Raw genomic sequence first — 27,052 nt, forward strand, 5'->3', positions numbered from 1 at the left:
TAAATTGGTGTTAGATGAGGTTAGTTTGTTTGTGATGTTAATGTTGTGGTCTTCACATTCAGTTTATTGGCTCCCTCTGGCAGTAGCAAAGCATCCAGTAACACACTGATCTTGGACATTTACTTCCCAATTTATGATTTGGAGCACACCTGTGCCATTTTCCTGATGTTTAACGATGTTATTGTCAAGCCACCTGCTATTTTTTATACTAAGAGCAATACACAGAGTTTCAAATATATGATGCTCAAAAAAACGTAAAGGACCACCTTGAAAACAAATCAGAAAATAATCATGCATGTGTTTTCCTCCCAGATCTGATCCAGGGCATCACTGAGCTCCTGGCAAGTGTGGGGGCCAGTCAACGGTATCACCTCCTTGATCCTCAAGTACCTACCTGCATATTTTTACCACATGAGGCCAGGCAATGTTGTGCACCAGGAGCACCTGGAGGTCATTTTGTAGAGCTCTGGAAGTGCTCATCCTGTTCCTCCTTGCACAAAAGAGCAGATGCTGCAGTCCTTCTGATTGATTAAGGACCTTCTAAGACCTTGTCCAGCTCTCCCAGAGTAACTGTCTATCTCCTGGAATCACTTCCAAGATCTTGACACTGTGCTGGGAGAGACTGCAGACCGGGCAATGGCACGTATTGATGTGCCATCCTGGAAGACTTGGGCTACCGGTGCAACCTATGTATGGTCCATGTTTTACCTCATGCTCCCAGCAGTGACACTTAGCCTTGCCAAATGCAAAATCAATCAATCAATCAGACTGTTGTCTCGCTGTTGCCTCCTCCAGTGCACCTGTTACTGATTTCATTAACACCAACCTGCTGAAACTGATTAACAACCCCCTCGGCTACTTAACTGACCAGATGAGTATCCCAGAAGTTAAAATGATTTGATGCTTTACTCTTATAAAAAAGTGTCCTTTTGATTTTTTTGAGCCGTGCATAACAAAGCAACTGTCTGTTCTCACATAAACTGCTTCATATTCTCTCTGTCTTTCTCACTAACAGTGAAAAAAGAAAAAAGTACAAATTAAAATGCATCATGACTCCGGCTGTTATTCTGTGTATATTCATGATTTGGCCTTTGGCTTGTCCTGAATAACACATGAAATTGGCACCTGTGATACACAGCAGTGGTAACCTGCATATGAATTTAGGTTCAATTTAGTATACAAAAGGCTCACTGATGAAAGAGGGAAAAACACCCAAATGAACCCATTTGACTTTGTATATAAGCAGAAAAATAGGGAAGGAAATGTGCAAGTAAAAAGGTCCTGCTTAGATCTGCTAAATCTGCGGATGTACATGTGCACATGCCGCCTTTCTGGCTTATTTAGTGATCAATCCTGTGGCTAAAGGCATTAGGCGGTAAAGACTGACTCATCGTGAATAAACTCAACCTGTGTGCCTGAAGAAAGCTGACAAGCTGATGCCTGTGGGACAAAATGTGCTGTCCTAATCCCCCAACTGTGCCATCCTTTTTGTAAAAATGTCTACTTTGTATTTTTTCAGTGTTCTTACCCTCACACTGATGCTAGCTCATGAACCCTTGTTCAGTTTCGACTTTGCTAGGCATATTGTAACATTTCAGTTTCTCATAAGTAACCTGCTGGAGCACAATTTTTATGGCTCTGACATTATTCCTCCTACTTCCTCCTGACACAAATAGCAGATACCTAGCCTGGCACTATGTTGATCTCTTTCCAGCTCACTTCACATAATGGCCTATAAGCTGATATCAGAGCAGCAAACTTTCTTGTGACAACATTCATGGATGTAACATCCTGAAGGAGCTGGTGAGTTTAAGTCCAAGATGTAAAGTTGTTCTGATTGGGAACTAAAAGGCTAAACTGAAGTCCAATTCTTTAGATATGCCTAGCACACTGACAAAGAAGTCTGGCTCTATAAATTAGCAATAATATGCTCACACTACATCAACAACTTGCAGCACATCCTCTGACTAAAATCATGCCAAAGGCAGACTATTCTCTTTTACTAACAACAAGCAGAAGTAAGAGAAATCTAATTTTTCATCAGCCTTTTTTGTTCAGTTCTAAAATTGGACATCTAGATTTTCTAATAAATTTGTAGTTTGTGTTTTGTAATGAAAAGCCACTTGTCATCAGCTATTTAGGGTGGCCTATAACCTCTAGGCGTCTCAGCCAGCTGATATGTCAAACGACGTCAACAACTGCTGGATTTCACTGAAAGGACAAGCTATCATACTGTCATAGCTATAACACAATCCACACTGACACCACAGTGCCTAAAACAATAACTCTGACAATCCAGCTCAGCGTGTCTTTCTTTTCAGTGTCACTGGAGGGACTTGCACGGAAAGCACGCAGAATTAACAGGATAAAACACTGGCTCCAAGAGCTGAAAACAGGAACTCATTTTTATTTAAATGTTTTTGCCCTACTGAGCACAGCTGCAGGCATACATAAAACACCCCTGATTGTAATGTTTAAGGAACATCTGTGGACATGTGTAATATCAACATCACACATTGCTATTCTTTCTATCATCTGGTAATTGTTTTTTAACCATTATCAAAAAAGACAGACAAAGATATTCTCCTTTTTTCCTTCTTGTTCATTTTTGTGTTTTTTCCCCAGTAAGAACAAGCAAAAGGTCAGGGTGATCATTTAATATGGATCTGTCCTGTCAGGTGCAGGCAAACAGCTGTTCAATAAGTCTTTGTCATTCATGAAAAACTAAAATACCATGAGACGCGTGCCTGCTACTAAATCATTCAATTACTCTCCTGAAATGAGGAATATGAGTTCATTAAAATCCTGGTAATGAAATTACTTTCCAAAGTCCAAATGTTCACTGAATCAGGCTCTGTCAAGCTGTGTGATTCTGTGTGATTGCTGGAATAGATTCAAAGAGCCATATCTGATTTATTGCTCAGTGAAATGGAAGCTTTCACATGAAATTATGTTGCCTCAGCCTCGTGTTTTAATTGATCAGAGGCTGAAATGTTTCATCAGTCTAAATTAGCATATTTAATTTCCAGTGGATTGGAAATTAAATATTTTTGGCCCCAACTGTTTTTGCAAATGATTGAACAAATACTTCTAAAAAGTTCTTTAATTATATGGTCACGAGTTAAAACTGCCTTCCAGATAATCACTTCTGCATTTCTCAAATAAATACAGAGGGGCTTGAAAGATTTTGGTTCATACTGACATGATAGCATCATGCAGCTTAATGGCATGATGGTTATCCTGCTGGAAGCAGGGGTCAGAAGAAGGATACATAAAGGGGTGGAGATGGTTAACTACACTACTCAGGTAGTCTGAGGTGACTAAACAATGCTCAGTGGGGTCTTAGAGGGCCTTAAGTGTGCCTAGAAAATATCCCATCATCATTACACCACCAACTGAAAGCTGAAGTGCTGCTACAAGGCAGAATTGGTCCATGCCTTCATTTGTTCATGCCAGTTTTTGACCCTATCATCAATCCAATCTTCTGTTGTACAATTATGGTGAGCCGTGCAAATGAAAGCTTCTGTTTCCTGCTCTCAGTGGACAGAAGTTCCATCTTATGAGGTCTTCTGGTGCTGTAGCCCATGACCTTAATGGATATGATATGGCTGATGCCTGTATATATAGTTTTAAGATATGAAATGGAAGATTCTTACTAGACTATCCCTTGGCCAGTTGAAAAAAACTGGCTAACCTAATTTTTATATTAACAATTTACTAAGCAAAGTACTAAGGCAACACTAACTTTGGACACTGTGTTCGTGCACTTGAGCTGCTTTCTTTGAGAGCCTTTTGTCTTAATTTTTCTATTTTCTTTCCCTGGTTTGTTTCTTTATATTTCTGTTTTCAGGTTTCAGTTCACATCTTCTCTTCTTGGTTTCCTTTTGGTTTGTGTTTAATTCCTTGAGCCTCTGTTTATTCCTGCCTCCCCTGTGTTTCCATGTCAGGTTTAGTCTTTGTCTCTGAATTTGTCTTTTTGTGTCATGTTAATCATGTTTCCCAATGCTATTGTCTCTCTTCCTGTTTGTGTGTTGAATTTTACTTCCCTGACTCAGTTGTGTCTGCAGCTGTGTTCCCCACCTGTTCACTATTACCTGTGTCTTCCCTTGTCCTTTGTTGAGTTGGCCCATTTACTGTAGCTGTGTGCTTTGTGCTTTGGTGAGCAATCAGCATTAAAGCAGTTTTTTATTCTTGCTTTCCAAGTTCTGCATTTGGGTCTACAATGTTCCTGCCACACAGCTGTTTTTATTGGCATTAGCATTTTGAGTTGAGTGAGGATATTGTTGTGTCATTTTACTGATCCAGATGTTTTCATCTGCCCAGTTACTCCCAACTTCAGATTAATCTTACACGTCTTTTCAGGAACTAACCACTTAACTCCAAAAAGTAAAGAACATATTCTTTTTCAAACAGCTGGATATCATCTAAATTCAACCCCACATACTGTGTGTTTTCCCAACTTTCCTTTACATGCCATCTCTAGAACAGTGCCTATGAGAGCTAATAATCAAATTCAATTACACATGTGAAAAAATGTTGCATAAAAAGGCTTAGTAAATATGATACTATACTGCAAAAGATTATTATGGTGAGAATCAGCATGCAGTTCGAGATAGACATGTTCACATTAAAGGCTTCAAAGCTATAATACACAATGTGAGACAAAGCAGCAGGAGAAAAATGGATAAAGTGGAAAACCGCATTAAAAACATGCAGGATGCTGCAGAGGTTCTATGAATGCACTGAGCAGAAGTAATTGAGGTATGTCATGGGATTCAGCCACATCTTTTCATTGTCACTTTGAATCTGGCTCCGTTCTTTGAAGAGTTTTCTAAGGTGAAGCAGGTGACAAAGCTGCTCCTCTGATGACAACAAAAGAGTGTTTTCACGCCTATAAGTCATACAACTTTTAGTGGTTTAAGATGCTCATGAAATAAAACTGACACGAGTCAAGTCACATGATATTATTAGAAGAGAGAAAAGCTTATTTTCCATATTTGCTAAGTTCCTGCTATTTTACTTGTATAAAATGGAACAATTTAACAATCATGATGCAGTTACCTGCTGTTTTAAACCTGGTCATTCAGCTTTTCAGCTATTCAGTGTTCATCAATATCACCACACACAAACTGCTCTTGTAAAGATATTAAATGATATTTGCCTGAATCCAGACTCAGCCAAACTGACTACCATAGTACTGTTTGATCTTAGCGCAACTATTAACATTTCTGATTGAAACAGTACTATTGAACAGATTAGAAAATATGATTGGTCTCATGGGAATGTGAAATACAGATATGGCATCTGTATATTTACTACACACATGTCATATATCTGTATTTCACATTGCTCACACTATCTGAAGATTACATATGTGTCCTGTGTCCTTCCTCTGAGACTTGGTACACTTTATCATCATGGATGGGAAATACCTTCTTCATTGTCACCGATGACTCATGACTCAAATGACCGCATGCATGACTATTCAACAAAGAAAAAAATTATTCTCCGATCCTTCTTTCAGCTGCTCTAGCAGTGTCTACTCTTGTCTTTGACACTTATTTAGGTATAATTTGAATCAATACAAAATATACAAAAAAAAACCATTAACATGGGTAAATAATGATGAAAGTGCTATTAGTATTTCACCACCATTTACAAGAAACCACACATGCATCCTGGTTTAGGTCAAAATAACCTTAAATTGGATGAAGCAAACAATAAGAGTAAAATGCCAGCATATCATTAATTAGACTTGAAAGTGTCATGTCTCCGATTATTACAATAAACAGTGAACTGTTAGACTATATGTTGCCACTGTAGCCAGTTCTTACCCGGATGCATCAAAAGTAAGAAAATAAACAGTAGCTGCTGCATGAGTAGTTCTGGAAAAGGTCACATTTAATGCTTTGGTTACATAAAAAAAGAAGAAAAAAACACACACACACACACACACACACACAAACTTTGCTATACAACAAAATCTAAAAAGTGCTTGTTTTTTAAAATGTGAAATAACAAGAATATAATGAATATAAAATATATGTAAAAATTCAAGCTGATGTAAGACAACTCCAGGCAGTTACTTCTTATGTTTAGTCAATCAAATTATGTGCATGATGTCAATTTCAGATTTAAATAAGTCATTTTTTTTTTATTTTTTTTTTTGGCCAGTGCCAGACTCAATAATCACAGGGCTGCACAATGAACAACCAAATAGAAACGTGCTGAAATGCATTTTAGAAAACATGACAGATTACTTTAAATTAAGCCTCAACAACGTTGTGTTAGAAAATATTGAATTTATTGTATCAGTAAAATGGTATGAATACACTTGTATGCCTATATGGGCCATCAGCACATTATTTGAAAACAATATGAAAATTGCTATCATTTATTATACAGAAAGGAGTAGGGTAGGATCATGTGTTAGCTTTGTTAATCATAAAGTAAAAACACGCACACACACACACACATATATATATATATATATATATATATATATATATATATATATATATACTGTATATGTAGAGAGAGAGAGAGAGAGAGACCACGCTCTTATTTTGAAAGTTCAGTTAGCGCTCACCAGTTAGCGCCCTCCCTTCCTGTGTCCTATTTTCCAACACACAGGATGGTCAGGGTATTTGCAGACAGCAGCTGGAGACTCCCACCAGCAGCGGGCTGAGAGCGGCGTCATGCGTCGCTTCAATGCTACTTTACTGAGGCTGCAGAGGAGATTTAGGGTGCTTTGTTGGGATGTTAGGTGTTGTATTTTGTAGTTTACAGACGTTTTGGTGAAAAATCTGAAACCTTTAAATATCTTTGGACTGTTTAAAGAAACAAGCACAAACAAGCTTGAGTAAGTCCGAACATAGTGCTTATTGTACTTGGCCCAACATTTAATTTCCAGTGAGTGTGGTCACTTTAGATAGTCACAAATAAGAGCTTTAGGCAAACCCCTTCAACTTATGTTAATTCAGTAAGGCATGAATGCCAAACATGAAGGACTATTGTTGGTCAGGGTGAATAACTGTCTCCATATATTTATGTCTCCATATATTTCCTTTATTTCTCACCATTTTTTGTGGTTTTTGTTTTATTTTTGTAAAACTGTTTAAAATATATATATTTTAAAAAGTGGGATGCAAATTTGTCCACACAATGGTAAATTAGGAACAGGTAAATCGTTCTCAGCAGGATCAGTCAGCTATGTATCAGAATCCAGCACAGCACACATAGAGTTACCCACCTGTTGTGAATGTGGGTCCTCTTTATCTCCCATTCAGAAAAACCAGTCACCCAGCAAAATTAGGGGGTGCTCACGGTGGAAGCTAACTATGGTTTTGATTATATGCTTGGTGCATATGAAAGGTTAGGTGTGCATACATTTCACCTCCACCTACGGTACTGAACCTTCAACAATTCCCCCAGCTGCACAGTGCCCTGAAACACTCCCAGATATTGGCACATTTAAGTATTGATTATACACCAGGACACACACACACACACACACACACACACACACACACACACACACACACACACAGAGCTTTCAAATTCAAATTCACTTTGCAGTAGAAAGATGGCAATTATGCCAGATGGTAGCAACGCTTGTTTTAGTGTGAAGAAAAAACAAAAAGATTTCAATAGATTGAATGAATAGTTATTGTCATCATAAGGTGTTCAACGAAATTCAGTTTGAGGTTTTCTCAAGATAAAAACAACAATAAATAAATAGAATGCATAAAAAGAGTAAAATAATTTGAAAAAACGTGCAGCTCTTGTGCTTTTGATGGCACGGTGGGGTGAACCACAGTTCAAGTTGTTAGTGAGGGAATGTTCTCCCTCAGACACCTCAACAAGATTATGTTATAACTCTGCATTGACAGTCTGACCCTGGGAGACAGTTTCACTCTGCACCACTGGGAATGTCAAAGAAAACAAGAAGCATGCTTCTGATCACGCTCATCTCCTGTTGTGTCGTCTTTGGGGATACTACAGGCTCTTTCTCTGAAGACCGCTGATTGGTGTCTGAATTGTTGGGAGACATGAAAAATGTGTCTGTTTAAAACAAAAGTTGTTATTTGTTTTCTGTGCAGGTCTGCAGGTCCATAGTGAAACTGCAACATATACAATGTGTAACCAGGCAACGCAGGACTTTGAGAGAGCTATGTTTGGCTCGTTAGACGTGGTACTAAGCAGCATTAGAAGACAAAGGGAATAGAAGCCAGGTAAGTCAGGTAAAACAGTCAGTTTAGGCCTTGTTATTGGTGGATTCACGTATACATTGCTTTTGCATGAATATTAATCCATAAAACTGTGTTTGCAAAAACCGAAGACGAGAAATACACTTCAAACATGCAAAAACAGCTTAGTGTAGGCAACCTGTATAGTCACATATAGATATGTCCACCAAGCTGTGGAGGAGATGAACAAAAACTAATTTCTGACTGATAAGTTCTCTGTGAAAACCACTGCTACACCACTCTAATAATGAGCTTTAAGGAAAATTACCAGCTACACAGCATTGTGTGAAAGTATGTTTTACAGTCTACTAAATTAAAACTGAAAGCTGAGTATCTGCAAGGGTTTTTATTCTCAACCTTAAGGGGGATCTGAGTGAAGGGAGCGCAGCTCGTATTCCTACTTTAATATCATCATAGTCATTTGAATTTAAGTGTTTGCAATGGAAAGAACTATAAATGTGGTTTTAAATGTCTGCCTGTGTTTGAACATTCATGTCTGAGAGTCTGACGTGCCGGAAGGATGACAGAAAGGGGGAGAGCGTGTGTGTGTGTGTGCGCGCGCAGTATGTATGTATGTGTGTAACTGCGAGTGAGGCTGGAGGAGAGTGCGACAGACCAGGAGGAGAGTGGAGTGAAAGAGCCGCACATTGTTCAGACTTAAGGCTTCAACCTGAGTTTACGCAAAGGAATAACAACACAGGAACACACCGGAGGTAAGAGCATTTATATCAAGTAAAAAGCTAGAGATGCTCCAGTGCAGAGCTACAGTAAATCACTGTAATGTTTATCCACTATCTGATATAGGAGGCACTTCATCGTTCAGACTTAAAAAAATCTCGGGTGTCATTGTGTAATCAACCAGCTCATTAAACTACTACTTTGTAATTACCTTTGTTTACACAGTAACAGTGCTTTAACAGTGTCTCCTTTGAGGATTGCAGATCTCTCTCTTAATTCTCCCAAATTATTATACGCTACATGTGATCAAGTCAATATTTACTTGAAAAGGAGGAGATTCGATTTCTTTCAGCTCATAAGTTCTTTTACAAGTGTCACATACAAGTTTTTATTGAATCCAAAACAATGCATTTCTGGCTTTTTTGTATCTTGGTGCATCAGCTGTTAATTAGCCAATCAATCTGTCAATACATCTTTACATATTGTAAAGTAAATAAATGAGGTTCAAACACTTGCAGGTCTTTTTCTTGTGCCATTAACTCCATTAGAGACTATTACATGATTTGACTTGTTTAGAACAACGAACGTGTTGAATGAATGAAAATGTTATGAAAAATGATAAAAGCAGTGAGGTATAAAAATAAATCATGAATATTGCAAGATACAGAAAAAAATACAGAAAAAGGAGATATGTTCTGTGTTTTCTTTTTTGTCTGTGTTCTCAGTGCCCCCAATTGAAGTGAAAAGTGTGCACTGTGATTAAAGTCATAGTTTAAAATGGCTTATAGTCAGACATTAAAGTTCCCCATTTGGCTTTTGTATAATTCCTGCAAACCTGTACTGACTTCATGCAGTTTTAAAGCTTGTGAAAAAACACTCCATACCATCAAGAAATGACATTTTTGACGTTCATAAGAGACGCTGTCATGGCGACTTTGCTGAAACAGAAGGTTATTTTTGTCCACTGACATGATTCGGACTCACGAATCATGTGAGTCCGAATCATGCTATCTGCTATGATTTATTCATTAAATCATAGCAGAAAAGTGAAAAGTATAGTCTCTATTTCAGGGACAAAAGCTCTGACAACTGGAAAAAGCTTCTGGGTAACATATGGATTGTGGTTAACAGCTGCAGACTAGATAATTGATTTCATTGCTCACTGGCCTTAAACAATGACCAATTAACATTCAAAAAAGGATGCTTTTCCATTTTCCGTAGTGATTTCTGTAAGTACCTAATGTGTGATCAAATATACAATCTTTCAGAAAGCTATTCGTACTCATTTTAGGGCAATACGTGTTACTTCCATAGTTCATCATGGCTTTCTACACCTATTAAGTGTCTTCTGTAAAGTTGAATTCCTTTAATGCAACTCTGTTTAAAACAGTTCAGGCCTGTATTAACTATATTGTATTATCTATTGTTTAATTCAGTTTAACGCACGTCAGTTTAATTTGATACATTTCAGGGCTGTAATAGATTGAATTGAAACTTAATTCCATTAAACTGAATTAAAGAGTTTCTTCTCCCCGCCTTGAGGTCTGGCATTGTCACAGTAGATACATTTGTCTGACTAATAAAAAAATGTAATAAAAAGATATTGTCTATAGAGACTTAGAGACAAAACAAATGTGTCTGGCACAACGGGGCATTCAGATCGTGATTGTGCCTGCTAAAGCTGCCCGACAGGACAGGTTAAAAAAAAACCAAACTACAGTGCAGGGCAGTGTACACACAGGTGTTATGTCAACCAGAATGATGTGGTTTTCTGTTCTGGCACTAAACTAAATAAATCAGTCCATTTGCAAGTTTTATACATAGCAATGTCAAGTGGGTTCATGTTTTGCAGCTGCCAGGCAGATATTCAGTCAAAGAGACAGAAAGTAATGTTACTCCAAGGTCCTACATCTGCAGTCAAACCACGAACTTTGTCCCTTTTCATCCTTGTCTATGAATTCTTACCTTTAGATCTCAGTAAACTCACAATCACTGTTCTCATATCCAGCAAAGCTACTGTACCTATAGACGAGTAGTAAAGGTAAAAATATTTCCTTTTTATCTGAAGTGGTAGGTAATTTTAAATGCAGCACTTTAAGGTGCTGAGCAAATACCACTAAACACACAAGATGTTTTCATCATGCAACTTGGCCCCAGTGGATGGCATTTTATATTTTCGTTTTATGAAAAACTTTATTAATGTTAAAATGTGATAAACTCAAAGATGTAGAAAGACAGAAGAGAGGACGGGAAAGTATAAATAATTTTTTATTGATGGGCTCAGTTGTTGCCTCAAGGTGCTTTATAACGTAAGGTAAAGACCCTACGGTAATACAGAGACAACCCCAATAATCAAATGACCCCCTATAAGCAAACGCTCTGGTGAAAGTGGGAAGAAAAAACTCAGTTTTAACAGGAAGAAACCTCGAACAAAACCAGGCTCAGGCCAATGGCCGTGGCCGGCTGGGGCACACTGTGGAAGAGAGCCAGAGTTTAATAATGAATAATGTTAAATTAGTGCAAGTTGAAAATGGCTATATTTTACTAATGGTCAATTTTGCGTGCTGCAGAGCATCTTGTGGTAGCCATAGTTACTATGAGCCATCAGTCACACAGGCCAAGAGACTAGTTAGAGCGGTGCCTGGAGGTTGCTGGAAGTCCTGAAAGAGGGTGCTAGAATTGTCTTTGTCTAGTTTATGCCAATAGTCTTCCCGCAGACCTTTCTGGGAGTCATTGGGACTAATGTTAATATATATCACATATAATATGAAATTCTAATATTATAATATTCAAGATTTAAAAACTTACAATAATTGACAATACTGATGACAATTTTGCACAGTGTGAAAGAAAGCAATCATAGGACCTTATTGTATATGTGAGGCATACAGGTCAATGTATCAAAGGTTAGCCAAGGTAACACCATCCAGAGTACCTGGTTATCATGCCTCTCACACTTTAGTTTATTCTAACTTTAGAAGTAGAATATTACAGGTCGTCCATGCTTTTTTGTCTTGCGTGAACAAACTGTAACACTGTATACCAGAGTGTACCGCCACCTTATGACAACTGAGATAGGGTCCAGCGCGCCTCCCGATCTTGAATTGGTTTAATGGAAGAAAATGGAGAAATGGAACAGTATATCACACAAAAATGAATTGGTAATCCGACCAGAATCTTCCAGATATATAACTTGTAAAATTCGTAGACAGACAATAGGTCAGCTATAAGCACCAGATCTATTCTCAGTTCTATATCCAAACTTGTATGGATGCAGGATGTATTTGTTATTCATTGCACTGTGTACACTGTGTTATTTCTTGGAATAGAATGAGAATCAACATATTCTGTGTCATTATATCCAAGCTTCTCTCGAAAACTTCAATTTAAAAATGCAAATATAGTAAAATCCTTTAGCATTTTTCTTCCAATAAAATAGAACTAACTTGGACGTCAGGGACTAGAGTATGGAAATACTTATGACACTACAACTAATTTATGGCAAGCTAGTACACTCTGCAGTTACAGGGGAATAGTTTGCGGTATACAATTCATTGTAATGCATTACATGTGTCCAGTGCAGTAGTATGCAGAAAACATGCCAGATCACTCAGCACATTTTCTGTCCACATGTCCCAGAAGGTTTTAATCACCAAGTAAAATACATAATACTTAATGCAATGCACTGCACAGAAACTCTGCTAGAGGTGTAGGGGCTCCTCCATCACATGTAATTGTTGAAAAGACTCCTTGTGGTGTTTTCCAATAAAGTTTTATGAATCTGGGAAAGAAACCATTTCCTTTCATTAACACCACCCACTTGGAATATTAGATCATACCGACATCTCAGAAATTTAAATTCAACTGCTACACCAGGTGCTTTAGCTAATACCAGAGCTATTATAGTGTCCTTGGAAATATTTAACTGTTTATCCACCGGAAAATAACAAATTATCACAAAGGACGAGTAACAAATACCCTGAAAATTAGAAAGGAAGCTTGTTTACTTCCTGCTCTTTCACACATGACTCAGTCTGAATACCCCCATCACAAACTCAGTCTTTTAAGCTATCTTTGTGACATCACTGGATGCCATATTGATAAATAAATAAGTGTGTTGTACAGCTCTCTCCGTGCCCCTTTATGTGATATATTACTCAATATGGTTTCTCTGAATTTTTTTTCAAGGTCAACTTTGAACTTAGGTGCTAACAATGAACTACCTAGGTAATCTGCAAGGCCTGGTATATTGTTTGAAGTTTGAAGATGATCCAATGAAGTAAACTCCGGTTTTGCTCTTTAGCGACTCTATTTTTTTTTTTCTTCTCTTTTGCCCCTGTCACAACTTTTTTGAAATTTGTTACTGGCACTGAATTCATAAATTAGCATATATCTTTTAAAAGTCAATAAAATGTCACGGTCTCAGCATTAGATATGTTCCGTTTGATGTGTGCCGTAATTACATACAGTACAGTCAATGTTAAATAGCTCCCCACTAACAAAATAAATTAGTGTCATTCATCATTTACCATTATGTGGATATTCAAAGAGAACTGTGTCCCACCACTTTCGCTAATCCTCGTCTTTTCCACCCACCTGACATCAAAGGGCCAAGGTAATGGAAAACAGAAGAATGCCAGATTGGACACTTCTTGTATTGCAAGCTCCTCCTGCCTCCAAGTGCAGACCTGTTGGCCTGTGCAGGTGAAATAAATCCAAAGAAATTATAAATAGACTAATGAATTGTCCTTGTAATCGGGGGGGTTTTCTGAATGTCAATAAATCCCATGAAAAGACACAAACTTGCAATTACTTTATACTGCAAGTGTTGCTAAATGCAACCTGAATCCTTTGCCTGTTCAAGTAATATTTGCTAATAACTGTAGCAGCAAACTGGAAAGACATACATTTGGGTTAAAAGTAGTGGTGATTCTCCAATGTTGTTCATTACGTATTTTCCTTTCTGCGCTGTTTTCAGCTGCACTGAGTTCTAAGAAAAATATTCAGCTCCTTAAAAAAAATTCCACTAATTTTGTCTTTTGTCCTTTTTGGTTCTTGGCTGAGTGGATGCTTAACAGAGCATTATCGATGGATAGAGCCGCATACTGCAGCTGAGATTGGCTCTGAGAGGGCAGAGTGGTTATAAGCCAAAACAGAAACATCACGGACCTGAAAAACACAAATAATAAAAGGAATAAGAACAAGTGTCTGAAAACTTCAAGTCTGTTATTTTACTGAAAAAAACAAAATGTGATAGCAGCAAAATATAGACTGGAAACAGTCGCTTCCTTAAAAATACAGGTTTAGCGTCTGTTGGTCCCTCTTTCAAACATCTCTCACAGAAGAATTTGTGCTTGACTCTATTTCACAGAGCTGTGTTTGATGTCAACAAAACAGTCCGACTGAGGATGTTACCTTTCACATTAGTTTCCAGAACATCACCAGACATCTTAAAGCTTTTAAAGATCTACATGTTCAGGAAACAGATAGCAATTTCAGCTTATTCAACCACTCAGAAGTTAAGTAAAAACAACAGTAACAACTGATGTAATTACAGTTGAGAGAACTGGTGGGGAAAGATGCAGAAAGATGAATTAAAGGTTGTTAAAATAGGATCTATTTTAGATGTCATGACAAAAGTGTTGTGACACAGACTCACTCATTACTTATTAACTCATCAGTAATTTATCTACTCTGCCGCCTTTGTTAGTGTGATACACCATACTGAGCAGCCAGTGAAAAATCACTCATTTTTTCATCATTATAGTTTTTAGTTGGCAAACCAGTGTGAGTGTCAGCTGAAATATTTGACCATGGAGTTGTGTGGAAAGGCACATTCTGCTTTCACGGTTGATGTTAAATATTCCTGTCTGCATAATAATTGGAGAAATAAAAAGTGCAGATAGATAATTGCACGTACATCAGTCAGTGACAAAAGTCTCTTTGGCCACAGTGAAGATGAGTTCAACAGTCCAACCTCGCTAAAATTCAATTCAATTAAATCTTATTTATACAGCGCCAAATCACAACAACAGTCGCCTCAAGGCGCTTTATAGTGTAAGGTAAACACCCTACAATAATACATACAGATTGTTATTATGATTGTTGGGTTTTTACCCAACAATCATATGACCCCCTCTGAGCAAGCCCTTTGGTGACAGTGGGAAGGAAAAACTCCCTTTTAACAGGAAGAAACCTTCAGCAGAACCAGGCTCATGGAGGGGCGGGGCCATCTGCTGCGACCGGTTGGGGAAAGAGAACGAAAGAGAGAGACAGATTCAAAAAGGTTAAAATAAACACTTTAGGGTATAAAGGTTAATAATGGTTAATTGATAATGTAGCAATCAGCTGTGTGAGACCACCAGACTTTTTAAGCTAATCAAGATGAGGAATCATTTGCTTAAAGTCAATTGAATTACTAATTACTCAATATCTGTTTGGTTATAATTGCTATACAAATACATGAGGAATCCAGTAATCAATTCATAGTCCGTTGCACAACCTCTGATTTCTTTGGTTTCTTTATATTTTTCTTTTCTTTTTTTCTTTTTTTTTTTTTTTTTTGCAGCGTGAGGTTACTTCCTGAAACAGGAGCAAACATGAATAGGAAAACAGTGTATAAGGAAAAAAACATTTGTATAGTTCTGATGAGTTTGAAAATCAGTATTTGGTACAGTATAGCCACCTTTCTTCAAAACAACCTAATCTCTCTAAGGCAAGCTTTCTTGTAATTTCTTTAAATAGGAATAGTTACCCAGGCTTCCTGAAGTGCGATCCAGAGCTCTTCTTTGGATGCTAGATTTTTTTGAGTGCTTCAGTAATGTTGCGGTCTGGCCTTTAGATAGATCACCCCATGACAGAGCCTCTACCTTGTTCTACAGATAGCTATAAACAGTCATGGTTGTACCTCTCTCCTAACCTTCTCTGTACATATTGATAACAGTGTGAAAAATATGATTTTTTGGATATTGTTTATCTGCTTTAGATGGAGTTTTAGGCCTTCCACTTCTTCTTTTGTCCTCCACTTGTCCAGTTTCCTCAGATTTAAGGACCTTTAGAAACTCTGGAGAGATACTGTTCAAGATTACTTTAAAAATGACAATAAAGTCTGGCTCCTTGGAGGTCAGATATAAAGAAATGGAGGTGGCTCAAAACTTTTGCACAGTCCTGTAATGATTCTCATATACATATAGATGAACATTAACTGACAATTAAGTGATATGGTAAGTGCCAGAAGTAACTGTTTCTTTATCTGCGATATAGTCCTGCATTCAGGGTGAGGCAGGAAATACTCTTAGTTTAATAATTATCACCTAGTTCTTGATTCTTTCCTTACTTATTTTGAAACTCATTATTTAGTCTCACTATTCAGTGTTGTCTACTGTGTGTTCAACTGGATTGATGCTAATAACTGTTTCCTCTACTTTTTTCCAGCCAGTGAGCTCGGCTAAGTCGGCAGGATGTCAGCTTTCAACTGTTCTTTTGATTTAATGACTGAAAACGGAGAGTGGCTTTGTCCTAAAGGAGAAGCATGCACCAATATTACTCATGGCATGAATGGGACCTTTCATAATCTCACACATCTGACAGAGCAAGGGTACCTGGAAAAATATCTGGGTCCTCGTCGATCACCTGTGTTCCTCCCCATCTGCCTGATGTATCTGATCATCTTCCTGGTAGGCGTTGTGGGGAATGTGCTGACGTGCACCGTCATTGCACGCAACAAAGTCATGTGGACGCCAACAAACTACTACTTGTTCAGCTTGGCCGTGTCAGACCTGTTAGTGCTACTGCTTGGCATGCCGTTAGAGCTGTATGAGCTGTGGCAGAACTACCCCTTTCTTCTGGGAACAGGAGGCTGCTACTTTAAGACCTTCTTATTTGAGACGGTCTGCTTGGCATCCATCCTAAACGTGACGGCACTGAGCATAGAGCGTTACATCGCTGTGGTCCACCCGCTGCGAGCAAAGTATTATGTGACACGTACTCATGCTAAGAGAGTCATTCTCACTGTGTGGGGTGTATCAGTTTTGTGTGCTGTGCCCAATACAAGCCTGCATGGGATTGTCTTCTTGCACAGTTGTTCCACAGACCCTGCTGGAACCATAAATGTGGAGATTCCTGACTCAGCCATGTGCACGTTGGTGAAACCACGCTGGATGTACAACCTGACAATCCAGATGACCACCTTGCTTTTTTTTATTCTGCCCATGCTCACAATCAGTGTTCTTTACATGCTCATTGGGCTGCAGCTAAAGCGTGAAAAGATGCACCAGGAACTGGAGCCAAAATCTGGTTTCGGACAAGACAGCTGCTGTAACATCCGCGCACAGCAGCAGAAGGCACGTCGCCGGCAAGTCACTAAAATGTTGTGTAAGTATATGGATCTGCTAATGTGCCAACTTTTACCTTCTAGTTCACAGTCTTGTTATGTAGTTTGTGCAGAATTGAGTGCTTAGTTAGAGTTAGTTAACTTTACCTTTAGGGTCACTGCTGGTGTGATCACATAATCCCACCCCATATGGATAGTAAGACTGTAGTCTGATGTAAATCAATAAAATAAATGTTTTAATAATTATAATAATAAGGAAAACAAGAAGAAAAGGTTAAATCAAATTCTATCAGAAACACAGCTTTGAAAGGGTTTGTCATGGCTCACATGTGCTTTTGCAACACTCAGTGGTGAAGGTGAAGTTAAATTGCCAATCTTTCTCAGATGTGACATAAATAATTTATTGACCTCTATTTCAAAGCAGCGTTGATAGTAAGACCTCTAGGGTTATGTCATCCTCATCTCAGGTCATATTCCTTCAACAAAGTGCAAAATATCGAAGCATTGTGACTTTTAAAAGGTCATAGTATTCCTGGAAGATTTTCATCAATATGCCTGAAAGGAAGAGATCAAAGGAGCTCAAAGAAAGGTAGGCAGTTCGTGCCCAACTGTCAAGAAAAGTCACTGGATGCTTTTGATGAAAGCAACAGAAACAGCTCCAGCTTTTGATACCCAGCAGGGGACTTGGAGTCAGAGCCTGCAAAAACCCTGTTGAACTGTGTGATTATGAACATCAGTGTGCTTCTTGTTTTCTCAAGCAAACAATATTCTGGATAGTTCAAGCCAAATACAACAAGCTAGTTCTGTCAGTTTATTTTTAATTAACAGCTTTTTCTCAATGTACATCTTATATGCTGCGTAAAATTCTAAACCAGACTGAACCAAATTCAGGAAGGGTTCATGTTCATTCACTGTCTGTGCAAAGGTAAGATATGCACACTGTACAAGACACCTTTGGAATAACAAAGTCAGAGTGTTGTTCTGAACATGGCAGCACTTAAAGAAGTATTTTCACTGAATTCACTTGAGGAGATGATATAAATCCCTGGGAATGTTCTGGATACAGTTTAACTGACCTTAGAAAAGTTGGGCCAAAACAAAGCAGAAGATTGTTTTTTGTTCTGGTAACTGTTCTCTTTTCAACTTACTTCCTCTTTCATTAGTGTGTCTCATATTTTTGCAGTTTTCCTCAACATCTATAATATTGCCACTTTTTTAAAACATATTTTTATTCAAGGATGTGACAGGTTCTGTTAACATAAAAATCAATCCTCAAGTTTGGTGAATAAATTTCCTTGGAAATGTAAATGCCTCAAAAAACTTGTACTCTGCCGGTTAGAGTCTGTTAAGACACAAGAAAACTGAAATTAGCTTCAAAGTAACACAAAAATATCATTTTTTTCATTTCATTTTTTTATCAGTTGTTGTAATTTTCAGCCACAATAATCCAGTCGAGAGCTCTGCCAGACAGGATAATGTCTCAACTAAGTAGAATGCATAATTAAAGTCCAAACCACAAGTAGAGAAGGTGAAAATGTGGTCTGGCATTTTGAAAAATTCTTGTTGTCTTATTCAGCCTTTTGTTTGAGATGTTTGTTTTAAGTCACGACTGTTATTTGGCTGGGAACGGACTAAAAATGAACACAGGTACCTAAGGCTCAAATACTCATATATTGCATCGGTTAAGCATGAGAAAAACACTAATGTTGAAACATCCCCTCTCATTGTGTCCTTGTCTCTCTCGTGCTGTTTTTCAGTTGTCTTGGTTGTGGTTTTTGGAATCTGCTGGGCTCCATTTCACACTGACCGGCTAATGTGGAGTTTCATCAGTGACTGGACTGACACCCACTTGGAAATCTTCCAGTATGTGCACATCACCTCCGGAGTGTTTTTCTACCTCAGCTCAGCAGTCAACCCGATCTTGTATAACCTCATGTCAACACGCTTTAGAGAAATGTTCAAGGAGGTCATGTGCCATCGGCCACATCCCATCACTCCCAGAAAACATTCGCTCAGTGTCACCCGGGTGACGCTTCGCAGTACCCTGAGCGACGCGCCGCTCAGCAACGGAGCTGCTGTTGTTGAGGCAGAAGACGAAGAAGTGAGAATGAAATATGAGACCAGTTTTTCTTGTTAAAAACAAACAAACACATTTTATGTCATGTTATGGGGGACACGTGTTAAGAGAGACTTGCTTGTTCTGAGCCAGTGCATCCATCAGCTGTCATCAACATCCAGTCTGCACAGATGCATCAGCAAAATATCTAAAATAGTCTTAAGTGGAAGAGTTGCAGAAAAAAAGTGCACTCCTCTGCTGAAGCTGTCAGACCGCTGTCTGTTTTGAAAACTTAACCCATAACTCAGCAAATCACACACCCCACATGAACACTAAACTTTTTTAAGAGGGGAGGCTTATGCCAATCAAGCTATAAAATATGTTCCATGAATGTACACTAGAATGTCAGCCTGAGTTTCCTGAAGCCCCTTCCGTGTATAAAGTGCTCAATACAGGTCACTACCATACATTGCAAAAAAAGTAATGCACTACATTGCTGTGGTTACATTACTTTCATGTTACTCCAAAAAGCACATTGTTACATAATTACCAGTTAACAATATAAACTTCTGATTATCCTAGGAACCACAAGTAAGCCTGCAGTCTGTCAGTGAAGTGCTCTATTTGGATGATATGGTCCTGTGAGGTCTTTAAGATCAGCCTGACTATGTTAGATCTTGTATTTTAGGAGGAGGATTTTAAATTAGATTCAGAATTTAACAGGGAGCCAATGAAGAGAAGCCATTACGTTAGATATATGTGCTCCTTCTAGTCCCCATCAGTACTCTCGCTGCAGCATGCTTTTAAATGATGACATCGGTGTAATCTGAGAACCTGCATTCTCAACTTGCACTACAAGAGAGAAGTGTGGAACTCAACTAGTCCTGAAATCTACAGGTTTCTTTATATAATAATGGCAGGAGGCCACTGAAAAAACAGTTTATTTAAGCAGGGCCTCAAACATAACTCCCCAAATATCTGCCAATAGACATTACCAAGATGGCTGCCAAGTGGTCAGACTTGTGAACCAATAAATGTGAAAGTCAGAAAGAAGCCATATTTGTGTGTACAGTAGAAAATGCTCTAAATGATTAAATTATTGAGGAGTAATCTAGATATACAGTTTGCAGACACAATAATAAAATGACCAGTTGTGTTGAATTTATGTTATTTGTTAAAATACTATGAATACAATTTTGAATGTAAAATATTAATGTCTTTTGATGTAAGAGGTAAAGTACACTGTATGTATATCAAATTATTGGTTATTTCTATAATCACAAACTACCTTGATGAGCATTTGAAAAATGTGTATGTGTACTTCTTATACTGGTGTTTTAATGCTTTGTGTACTCTTAAGAGTGGTAATATAAATGTTCTTTACTCACTGTTGCCGTTCAAAGTCTCAAAGATGTAACGTTTACACTCAAACCTTTGAAGTGGATTTTTTCCGAGTATTATGTTGAAAACAAAACATATTCAATCTTAGCTGTAAATGTGTTAAAAATACACATTCAAACCCATTTTTAAAGTGAGTCTAGAATTTGTTTGTTTAGTTTTGTATCAGGAATGAAATGTTACTTTCACAGTGATTAGCCCCACTGTGAAATGTAGGAATGGCGAGGCTTGACTTTATATCTTAATTGATTAAGCATGTAGTGAAAATTCACCTAAACTCTCTCACCAACCAGTTAAGGTCCCACTTACACACTCTCCTGTCGTTCCTGTTATTAGCAAAGGGACTTCATACTGATAGTGACTAAGTGAGTGATGATGCGTCACAACAGTTCACGTTACTGTCCTTATTTCAGCCTCACCAACCCTGAAAAAGACAAAGAAACCCAAATCTCCTCACTTTAACTTTATTTCCTGCAGCCACCTGTGTGTAACAGAAACAAGGAAAAGAGAAGTCTACGTGTTGTGGTCAAGAAACACATAACAAGTTATAGGATCCACATTCTCATCATTACAAAGACAACAGCTAAAACAATCTTATCTGCAGAGACACAGATGAAGGGGTCGACATTCACATGATTTTCAAGTCAGCGTGTCCTGGCACGTGTCACATGGTACTCATGGTACTCTCAATAAAAGTTGGCCTCATGTCGATTAATCAGCCACTTACCATTTTATTCTCCCCCAAAAAACAGTTTTGAGTACTTTGTTTCTGTGTCAGAACAACATATCACATAACAAAGCACCTACAGGGCTACATTTCAGATTTTTCAAAGGTCTACATTAGAAGATAACTCAGAAAAGCTGCAGTCCAGATTTCAGTGTGTTAACATCATTGTTTTTCCACAGAGGACCCTTTTAGCAAGTGCTGCAGGCTCCTGGGATGCTGAGTGTTGCGCTGCTTTGCAAAACACCACATGTCTAGCTGACGGCAGTGTGGGGTAGCAAGTAGAAAATAATAGGGTAAGTGCTTTGACATTTTGGCAGGCTGTGCTTTTGCTTTTACAAGTTTAAGTTGAGCCAAATTTTTAGAATGAAACCTCGGACAAGTCAAAAGCTCAGCAGGAGTGAGAAATGCAGCTGATGGTCACAGATGGCATGAGCAATACAGCGGTTTGTTTTTCTTATTAGTTTACCGCCTGCTGTGGCACAGCAGGGAAAATAATGAAAGTTTAAAAAAAATCAAAAGGGTGAAATCAATTAAAATAAAGGGATTCAACACTTTTCATGACAACACTAAACCAGTGGGGACAAACAACAGCAGGAAACAAATTTCACAGTCCGCCTCCTGAAATTAGATCCTTCCATTTCCATCTATTCATCGTAGCTCGACGGGGAAACTGTGAAGGGGTGTGCTTTTAGGAATTCTTATCTCAAAAAGGAACATTTAGAAAAATGGAAAATATAAGTTTCAGTTAAAGTTTTTACCACACATTGCACATGACCACAAATAGCACATAACCGGTCGCAGCAGATGGCCCCGCCCCTCCCTGAGCCTGGTTCTAAAGAAGGTTTCTTCCTGTTAAAAGGCAGTTTTTCCTTCCCACTGTCACCAAAGTGCTTGCTCATAGGGGATCATATGATAGTTGGATTTTCCTCTGTATGTATTATTGTAGGATCTACCTTACAATGTAAAGCGCCTTGAGGCGACTGTTGTTGTGATTTGGCGCTGTATGAATAAAACTGAATTGATTTGAATGAGGCCTGTGGATCAGGGGAAGCACATCAGAATGAGAGCATCTAATGACTTCAAATCTGTTCACTAAAAACTCAAGGAATGCAGATTTGTTCACAGTATGTGCCATCACCTCTCAAATGGTCTTCTTTTTAAACCTGGATTTTTAGTGACATCCCAAAACACTGGCATTTTTCATTCCTGTCAGACTGTTATTTTGCTAAAATAACTGTATGACACCCCAAAACAATTTTAAACATCTCTATCTGGCTTTGTGTAGCAAGCTATTTGCGTTCAAGGCCAGACTGAAAGAAATTCACACAAGTAATGTGTATTTACAGGTATTAACAATGTGTGCCTCTTCCTTAAAATTGAAAAGGCATTGGTCATGGATTTTCAAGCCATTTCAAAATAATCAAATCTCTCAGGGCTGGAGGGGGCATAGTTTTAGCTGTTGTTAAAACGATATCTGGTTTTCAGGCAGAACGTTTCTCCTGAGGGATCTGCTGGATCAGTGTAATCATTACCAACAGGTACCATCAGCCACATTATTCTCTGGAACATCTGCAGTTTTCATATGTACCTACCTGACATATCTGAACAAGTTGAAAAAGGTAAATTCTTTTATAATACACGTGTAGTTTGTGGAGGAGGTTTTGTAACACTGTGTGAGAGGTCAGGCGACTTGTGCGATAGGAGAGAGAGCAAAAGAGAGAACGGGTGAGAGTGGGGAGGGTTTTTTCCTTGTAGTTTTGTGAGTTATTTCTCATAATGCTACTTGAATCTGACTTTTTGAGGGGAAAATTTACGAATGTCAGAAATACAGACCGTTTTATCCTCAGACTTTCATCCACTTACTAGATTTCATATTATATCTAACCCACAACTCTGTAACTGTACTAAGGCACCATAGATAAACATGTGATGTTACAGCAGCACAGGTCTTCATTACTGAGACGTGTAAGTATTGTAGATATTCAGTATGCAGTTTCCCAACATATCTACATATAATGTTTGATCAAATTTAATATGAGAACATTTATGAACGTTTCCACATTAATGGATAAATCATATCATGAGAAATAGAAGTTATACAGTGCATACAAAACAAATATTTACTATGGCAATTCATAATTCAAGGTTTTTTTATCCTTTCATATTTGAATTGTAATAACTATATATAAAATTAGTTTACATTTAAATCAGTGTAGGACCTGAGGAGGTCTTCTGATCTAATTTAAGATGATGACTAAGTCTAATTGACTGCCCCATCCAGACAGCAGCGTGAAATAATGTCGGGGCTCCCACTGTGCTTATCCAGCCATGTAAGAGTAATCCAACGACGTAGTGGTGAATGGAGTCCATTTGTTCTCACTAATCATGCCGGTCTCTGTCCAGTTAAATAAAAGGGACTTGATTGCCTTTTATTTCCTCTTAATTAGCTTTGGGACATGCAGTAATTTAACAGCTGTAGTGAAATATCTACATACTTGGACAAACTTATCCTGCTCTAACCAAAGACTATGATGAGGCAAGAAAAACTTGGTCCCTTTGTTCTCACTTGCCTGGTTGGGGTTACTCTTTGGGCCAGTGTGAACCAAAGAGTAATCAGGAGTCTGATCAGGTGACGTCATGTAGCCTTGTAACCTATCCTTGATGTATATGGGACCCCAGGGTGAACATCAGGTGGAGGTGTGAAAAGGGAGCATTTTGGGAAACTGAGTGAGGTCCAACATCAGCAACTCAGATGATGCTAAAAATAATCAGCTGTGTTAATCAATTCAAAGGTCCTAGGTTCAAATCCACTGGCTGGCTGGCGCTTTTTGTGCTCTTCCTGTGCCTATGAGTAACTGTCTGGCTCTCGCTGTGTGTAAGCCTTTTGATAAACTGCTGGCCTGTCCAGCATGTATGCTTCCTCTTGCTCTGTGACAGCTGGGATAGACTCCAGCCCCACAACCCTGGCTTGTAGAAGCAGAAGAAAACAGATGGATGGCTAAATGAATAAAACTATGTGGATCAGCTGTGGGGCATGCAATAAGGAAGCATTTATTAAACATTAATACTGACACTATGGGAAAAGGAATTTCCCATTTAGAAGTTTCAGCACCTGGGTGCTTTGATTTGCATGTTCTCCCTCGCTGTCATTCCTCCCAGTCCAAAGAGTTGCTTATGAAGTTAACTGGTCTAAACAGACTGTGGATGTGAATGTGAGTGTGTGGTTGTTGGTCCTGGTAGTACTTCACCTCTTGTCCTTTGACAGCTAGGATAGGCTTCAGAAAATGAATAGATGGGCGGTTTGGCTCTATCCTCACATTTCTTCATTTTATCTTTATCTTACATCCGTGAAAATCATTAAAAAAATAGTCAGATTTTACTCTGTAAAGTTTCCACACAGGACTAATTTTGTGTTTTTAGTATCGTCTGGTCTTCAGGCAGAATGTAACAGATACACCTGATATATTGGGGAAGAAAACAAACATGTTTCATGACTGATTTGCTGGTTTGTATGAGCACAAACTGCACTTGGTTGATTAGTCACTCTTTGTGATTAGTTGGTGCATTCACGAAGGCCAGCTCAGAAATTAAAAGTATATTTTTTTAATAACTGCAGCCTGTGTTTAGAATAAGACATTTTTATTTGTGTCCATTTTCTTCTTTTGCGATGGGACTTGCAAATACCACATGAAAAGGAACTGGAAGTGCAGCGTGATGATTTAGAAAAAACATAAATGAGAGAAGTGGACAATGTCCAGTTGATTCTGTTGGTGTTAATGTGATGTTTCTGCTGTTTTGACTCCTGCAGCTTATTGGCTTTTCATTTCTACTGACCAGCAGTCAGCCACATTACCTCTCTTCCTAATGCTCTGTTAGACCACAGGTATTATCGCCATCATCATTACCGGTGTTGGCTGCAAAATACCCTGGAACAATTTCAATTTTCAAGTGCACCTTCTTCCTGGAGGGTTCACTCACGCTGCCTATACTATTGTAACTAATGTAGCTTGTGGGAGATTCAGGAAATGGTTACCTCTAAAGGGAAATCTTCAGTACTGACATATACACAAAAAAGCTATAGCTTTAATATGATTATTTACACTTAACAAATGCCTTAGAACAAACCTTCTGCCAAAGATTCAAATAAAGGAGCTAAAGTATTCTGTCTAATGGTGCTCATTGCTCTAACATAGTAATAAAATTGCAATACGATAATATAAAGTAGCAAAATGTTTAAAGTTCTTAGCCTAACTGCATCATCCCAAGGCTTAGCAGCAAGACTATTAAATATCACAGATAAGATGAATTTTACCTTGATGGGATGATGTGGGCAAATCGTTGTACCACCCACCTGAAGTGGTAATAATTTAACCACAGCTGCAGTCCTGCCATGTTTAATGGCACCACAAAGACATTATCTTGACAAAATACACAGAACTCCTTCTAACTGTTAAATATTTCTTAACTTGGCAGTGGATTTTAATCCCAGAAATGAGCCTGCTGAAAGGTAATTATTCAGAAGCCTGGACATGTGACCACATAAGGACCCTTCATATCAAAGGAAAACTTGCCTTTCACTGGAACTTTTAATATACACTCTTTCTCTCTCTGTCTTGTAATATGTGCAAAAGTCTTGATCCACACCTCATCTCTTTACATTTTACTCATCAAATATATATGGAAACCATATAGAGGCGGATAAACAGAGTTTGTACAATTCTAGTGACCCTGAAAGGCAATATTTAGTATGACCCCCCTTCAGTCTTTTATATTGCTTGAACCTTCTTTGGCAAGCTTTCTTCAAAGCTCTTCTTTGGATGTTTCTGCCTTTTGTTCTATTTTCGGTCAAGACAGTCCCACAATGCTTCAAAGGCTGTTCAGCGCTAGCGTCTAGATGCATCAGTAAGACCTGTTGCAATGGATTTTCAGTGCAGTTCTTGTGTAATTTGACATACTTCAGCCTTTCCCCCCTGTTCTCCTTTTCTTAAGTATGGCTTTGTGAAAACCGCCACGAGACTGTAGCAGCATAACCACAGCATAATTTACAGTCAAGCAGTTTGGCACTATATAAATAAAATTGAATTGATTTGGAAAAAAGATCCAGCCCTGACTATAAACTTTTTCAAAAGTACACCTTCAAGCCTAATCTTAAAAGTACAGGGAGTGCCTGTCTCCAGAAGCCAGACAGGGAGTTGAGTGGAGTCCAAAACACATATAATCCTGCCCTACTGAGATAACTGGACATTATACAAGTCTGTAAGATATTATGAGGTCTTACATCCTTGGAAATATGAGATATGAGAACATGCTCTGTCTTTCTGTTCCCCGTCAGTATTCTGAATCCCTGTGCTACCTTATTCTAACTGTAAGTTCTTCATAAAGTTACTTTAAGTTACGAACAATTGCAGAGAGAAATAGTTATGTCCACTCAGTCATGCAAAAATTATTAGGAGGCTGGTGCAGTGGATGACAAGATAACTACACTAAGGAGGCATCTTTAACTTTGCTTTGCTCTTACATCTGTTTCATCTGTTTCATAGCAACAGAACTAAAATGATTCATGTCTCACAATCACATCTTTTATTTCTAACTAAATACACTTTCTGGTTCTG

The 27,052-nt window shown here is 38.3% G+C and overlaps 1 protein-coding gene across 2 annotated transcripts; it reads left to right on the top strand.

The window, feature by feature from the left end:
• The first annotated feature begins 1,751 nt into the window (after window positions 1-1,751).
• Window positions 1,752-20,814, top strand: nmur1a (neuromedin U receptor 1a). Of its 2 annotated transcripts, none has more exons than XM_039598609.1 (4): window positions 1,752-1,803; window positions 8,103-8,962; window positions 16,362-17,300; window positions 19,017-20,814. In XM_039598609.1, exons 3-4 carry the CDS (start codon window positions 16,388-16,390, stop codon window positions 19,394-19,396), a joined length of 1,293 nt encoding a protein of 430 aa, XP_039454543.1. In that variant the 5' UTR covers window positions 1,752-1,803; window positions 8,103-8,962; window positions 16,362-16,387; the 3' UTR covers window positions 19,397-20,814. The 2 variants fall into 2 exon arrangements, with proteins under 2 accessions (XP_039454543.1, XP_031615181.1); XM_031759321.2 differs by lacking the exon at window positions 1,752-1,803 and adding an exon at window positions 6,697-6,862.
• The last annotated feature ends 6,238 nt before the right edge of the window (window positions 20,815-27,052 follow it).

This window comes from Oreochromis aureus, linkage group 15 (genome assembly GCF_013358895.1).
Source record: "Oreochromis aureus strain Israel breed Guangdong linkage group 15, ZZ_aureus, whole genome shotgun sequence".
NCBI classification, from domain to species: Eukaryota; Metazoa; Chordata; class Actinopteri; order Cichliformes; family Cichlidae; genus Oreochromis; species Oreochromis aureus.

Coding starts and splice junctions, on each gene's coding strand:
- nmur1a (XM_039598609.1), top strand. CDS start 16,388: ATGTCAGCTTTCAACTGTTCTTTTGATTTAATGACTGAAAACGGAGAG. Junction 17,301..19,016: donor GCAAGTCACTAAAATGTTGT/GTAAGTATATGG, acceptor GCTGTTTTTCAG/TTGTCTTGGTTGTGGTTTTT.